Source organism: Taeniopygia guttata, chromosome 12 (assembly GCF_048771995.1).
Source record: "Taeniopygia guttata chromosome 12, bTaeGut7.mat, whole genome shotgun sequence".
Lineage (NCBI taxonomy): Eukaryota > Metazoa > Chordata > Aves > Passeriformes > Estrildidae > Taeniopygia > Taeniopygia guttata.
The window spans coordinates 18916026-18921477 of record NC_133037.1 but is presented as its reverse complement, the minus strand read 5'-3'; the positions used below and the strand labels follow the sequence as shown (position 1 = coordinate 18921477).

Genomic DNA, 5452 nt, shown 5'->3' with positions numbered 1-5452 from the left:
CAGAAATCTTCCTTTCACTAGTTGGAATTATCATTTTTGAACACAGGTGACCCAAGTTAAATGCTATATTTTGGGTGACTTCAACACAATTTCATCTATTTCAGTTCAATGGCATTAATGTTTCCTTTCTCTACTCCTGTCTTTCTGTATCTCCTAATGATGTCACCTGACTATCATGGTTATTTTGATGTTATGGTGTGCTTGTATAATTTTTATTGAAATGGTGAGAAGGCAGATATTAAACAAACCTGGCTGACCAATACAGAAAAACTCAATTTCACAGGCTAACTTATCCCCCTCATCTGCTGGGGCTTGTGTATCTCAGCAGGTCAGGCCCAAACTAACTTTTATACATGGAGATTTTCTGGAGATAAAAAAAACCCACAAAGTTCAGATGAGTTTTTCCAGATACCATCAGATGCAATAGGAAAAATTCATTAGGAACAAAACAAAAATCCCAAAGCATTTCCTATTTTCTGCAGCAAGCACAAGACCCACCCCAAGCAATTTATGCCACGGCACAGCCATAAATAGCAGTTGTGGGATGCTGCCCCATCCTGCAGAGGAAAAAGCTGATCTGCCACAGCTGCTGGGGGACTCTGAGCACTCAGCCTGCCCTGCCATCCGCACTCCAGCATTTCTGCAGGCACAGGGAGAGGGACCAAGAGGAGCCACACAGGGTGAGTGTCAGCCAGGCACCTCCCCAGCTCTCCCTTCTGCATTTCTGCCACAGTTCTTGTGTCTGTTTGAGTTTGGGTTGCTTGCTGTTTCTGTAGTTAATCAGAAGATATGCCTTTTCCATAAATATCACTTCACTTCTTTTAGCCAGCTGTCATAGTCTGTCCTTCTAAGATGTTTACTTTGGGAAAAAGAGCTCTGGTAGATTTCTTGAAAGATCACGGATGAGTATCTGGGTTCAGAGCAAAGATACTCAGAATACCCAATCCTAGATTTCAGTTTATCTTAATGGCTAAAATAGGTTTAAAGGATGAACAAAACAAAATGTAGTGTATGTACCAATGTCAAAAATTAGTTAATGAACCATCCACGCAAAAAGAAAAATATTGGGGGTGGGGGAGGTGGGTGGAACTACAATATAGAAGGTAAATTATGACTATCAAGAGCAGAGTTCAGCCTGGGCATTTATAGAAGAAAATGTGGAAAAGAAAATAAGCAATGGGTGGCACAGGACACAAAGAGGAACAACAGAGTATTTGTCAACTTGCTGATAAATACATAGGAGATGGCTAAGCTGAGCATTTCAGCTTCAGAAAGAAAGGAGATTTTCAGACATTTACAATTATTCAATCCCTTAGGCTTCATTTTGAAAACTGGTTTAAACACACAATTTTAACACTAGATCTATGAATATGGAAGCAGAATAGAAACCTTTGCCTAAAACTAAACTGATTTTTCCTATCATCTCCTGGGGACATTCTGCCCCAGAGTTTTGATCAATGATAGCTTTTGTACAATTATGAAGGGAAAACAATGAACCAGAGGGGAAGGGAAGGGAAGGGAAGGGAAGGGAAGGGAAGGGAAGGGAAGGGAAGGGAAGGGAAGGGAAGGGAAGGGAAGGGAAGGGAAGGGAAGGGAAGGGAAGGGAAGGGAAGGGAAGGGAAGGGAAGGGAAGGGAAGGGAAGGGAAGGGAAGGGAAGGGAAGGGAAGGGAAGGGAAGGGAAGGGAAGGGAAGGGAAGGGAAGGGAAGGGAAGTGTGCTTTGTCTTCAGTGTTCATGCTGAAGCTGGGGAGAGTGGTTCTGTGGGCCATACAGATAGCTAAAGATTTGTCATAGTTGAGACAGAGAAAATACAAAGCAACACACTCCATTTCCAGAAGGCTTCCAAAAAGCATGAATGCTTTTTCTACATTCTTACAAAGCACATAAGTTTACACTTGACTCATTGGTCACAAGAGACAAGCAAAGTACTTATTGGAATAGGCAGTTGCAGGTTTCTCTTATTCATCCTTCATTCTTTCTTGGTTTGTATGTCAATGCCCTTGGTAGAAAATTCTTTCAGGGGTAAACATGGATCCTCTTATCAAACTTCTCTCTGGCTCACAGGAGTCGCTGTAAAACCTCTTCCAAAACAAAGATTTTATTCCAGAAACCTGACGTTGTTGAGGCAGGATGGGAATGAGATGACTCCACTTCAGAAGGCTGAGAGTATAACTCTGATTTATTTATACAGAATTTTGTGTAGACCAACTCCATTGGTCCTGAAGTGAAAACACCTCAAACTATTGGTGCACAGTGAATGACGCACAGTAGCAAAACCTAACTATAAACTATGTGAACAAGAGAGATAAAGAACCTTATTTACATTCTTTTCAGCACTTTCTCAGGCTTCTGCCTGGTTAGAAACTTTCCGTTTCTCTCTTTGACTGAATCTGAGACTGACAGAAACCTAAACCCGGGGGAGAATTAACTGCTGTGGCTGTGCTCTCAGAACATGGTGCCAAGCCTGACTTGTTGTTTGTGCAGCTGCAGATGGAGCTGCTGGCCGTGCTGGGCTGTGCCCTGCTGCTCGCCGGGGTCCTGGCTGAGCCTTGTCCATCCCCGTGCAGCTGCTGGTCCCTGGGGGAGCCCTGGGGGACAGGGGTGGACTGCAGCTCGCGGGGGCTGCGCGCCCTGCCCGCCCTGCCGCGCCTGACCCGCAGCCTGCGCCTGCACAACAACAGCCTGGCCTCCATCCCCGCCGGGGCCCTGGACAGCCTGGGCCACCTGCAGGAGCTGCAGCTCTGGGACAACCCCTGGCACTGCGACTGTCACATCCTGTACCTGAAGCTCTGGCTGCAGGACTTCTCCGCGCCCGCGCTCGCCCGCCTCAGGTGCGCCAGCCCCGCTCGGCTGAGGATGAAGGCCCTGGGGCAGCTGACTGGGAATGATCTGGGCGTTTGTAGCCAGCTTCTCCCAACCAAGTGTCTCCAGTTCTTCTGGAGAGACCTCCTTTTAATTGCTGGGGCCATAATTACCCTCCTTTTAGTGGCGTGGGCTCTGAAGTTCTCCAAAAAGCTGGTGTGCCAGCTCAGCCTCGGGAGGCGGCGGCTGAGGAGGAACATCCCCAAAACACACAAGGTACTGTGAGATCCTTCCTGCCACCAGCCTGGCTGAAACTCCAAACTCCTCCACAACAAAAAAGCAAAAGCACTGATAGCACTGGTTTGAATAGTCAATGCTAAAAAAGCCCAAAGTCTGGGTCCTCAGGCAAGCTGGATTTAATTTTTGTCCAAAAATAAGCTTGGTAAGGCTTGGGCAGGCAAGTTTCACCCTGCTGCCATCTGCTCATATGAAGAGTAGTTTCCACATTTTTAAAAATCATTTAACTTAACATTTTCCCACTGGATTCTCAGCCCTTATAGAAAGAAGATTTACACCCCTACACTTTTTAATATATGGAAATAAACACCAATTCTATTATTTTAACGACTCTTTTCTGAGGCTCTGTGAATTTATAACCCATCAGCATCTCTCGGTGTCCCAGGGGGCTTGGTAGGACCATTCCCGTGTGCAGGAAAACTCAGCCCTCTCTTCCTCAGATTCAGGAGCTTCCTGCCACCAAAACCACCCAAATTATACAGACCAGACACTGAATGGATCCCTGCTTGAAAACAGTTAAAGATGGACTGGTCATGACAACACAATCAGCAAAATAATTTTAAATCTTATGGAATTTCCTGGACAGTGAAAAATAATAAAGCATTCTATGTGGAACTGAAAGAACGGATGTTTATTGAACATTCATATTGACCAAAATTTGATCTCTTTCACGATTCTAAGCATTTATGATTAAATGTCTAAGATATTTTCAGAAGTTGTCCTCTGGAGATAATTTTAGAATATTTCCCCTGCCCTGAGCTAATCAATTCTTTAAAAGACAGCCACCATGTACGAATGCAGAACATTACAGAAGAAATGCACTCTGCCATCTCTCTTGGAATTTCCTACATGATATTTCTTGCCTCCCCAAAATGAAATAAATCATTCAGACGAAGAGCTTATCACTCTCTTCTGTGCCTTTAAACTAGATATGCATAGAATAACAAACTGCTTTACTACATGGCCTCAATAGTACAAATGTATTAAAAATGGGCGATTAGTGAACATTTCTGCTTGCACCAACCAGCACATCAAATAAGATGCACAAAATACAGGAAAAAAAATTGAGATAATTTTTCTGTCCCTATAAGAGGAAAGAGGAGGGAATCTCTTCCATGGCAGCAGTTTACATTCTACCAAAACTGCTGCCATGAAAGCCTTGTATTTATAACTTTTCAACCGTTTGGGCTTTATCTGGAAAAAAAAAAAACCTCTCTGCAAAGAGGACAGTTGGAACTAACTGAGGGCTCAAAAGCAACACTCAGTGTTTATCTGGTAGGGCCACTGCTTTAGCCACACACTCCCTCAAACTGCATAACTACCACCACAGCTGCCCATAACATGCAAAGGCAGGAAAATACATCAGCTATCAAAATGAAACACACAGGCAGCACTCCCAAAATGGGTTTGGAACACCCCAGAAACTGTCACTGCATCCAGACTCCAAGGGGCAAACTGCTGTCTGTATCTGCTTGCACAATCTGGGAATACAGATGTGACTGCTGGGATGATATAAAATAAAATAAAATAAAATAAAATAAAATAAAATAAAATAAAATAAAATAAAATAAAATAAAATAAAATAAAATAAAATAAAATAAAATAAAATAAAATAAAATAAAATAAAATAAAATAAAATAAAATAAAGAAATAAAATACTATGAGGTTTGCTTCCACAGTGGGCAGGAGAAGTCATGAGAGTCAGCATTATTGACCAAAACCTCACTGCAGCACATAGAGAAGGTTTGTGTGAACAGGAATTTGTGTGAACAGCAATTCTGTGTAGACTGAAACTCTAAGCTAAGGTGAGGAATATTTGCAGGTTTCATTTATTAAATAGCATGGTATGTGAATCACCTTTTTGCCTATAAATTCTGTGTTTTGTTAACACTGGAGCAAACAGCATTGCTCAAGATGAATGACTTCTGTTCAGCTTCCTGCTTGCCTTCTGCCAGGCTTTAGTCAGAGTTTATTCCAGGTGTGAGCTCATGCACCAGAGCAGTTTGCAAGGCTCCATCATCACAAAATGCTGCTCTCCTTTGTGCTACAGAACCACCATTCTGACAGAACATTATTATTATTATTAATATGATTATTAATGTGCTAACAGGCAGCTCTGGAGCTCCCTGGAACACAAAGCAGCTCATTCCCTAAGAGCCACCCTGCCTCAGCTCAGAGCAGGCTGAATAAACCAGCCCAGCCCTGCCCAATGGAATAAACCAGCCCAGCCCTGCCCAGGGAAATAAAAGTGGCTCTGCCTCATGTGTCTGGTTTTGCAGCACTGATGTTGCTCCTCTGGGTGCAGCCGCTCTGGGGCTGACTGCTGAAATCAGCTACAAATATTCTTCTCTGC

General features: G+C 43.4%; 1 protein-coding gene across 1 annotated transcript; it reads left to right on the top strand.

Annotated features, from left to right (window-relative positions):
- The first annotated feature begins 233 nt into the window (after positions 1-233).
- On the top strand, positions 234-3426 carry GP9 (glycoprotein IX platelet). Its single transcript, XM_030283303.4, has 2 exons — positions 234-680; positions 2485-3426. The coding sequence occupies exon 2, from the start codon at positions 2491-2493 to the stop codon at positions 3085-3087; it is 597 nt and encodes a 198-aa protein (XP_030139163.4). The 5' UTR covers positions 234-680; positions 2485-2490; the 3' UTR covers positions 3088-3426.
- The last annotated feature ends 2026 nt before the right edge of the window (positions 3427-5452 follow it).

Excerpts from the sequence above, each read along its gene's own strand:
- GP9 (XM_030283303.4), top strand. The coding sequence starts at position 2,491 with ATGGAGCTGCTGGCCGTGCTGGGCTGTGCCCTGCTGCTCGCCGGGGTC.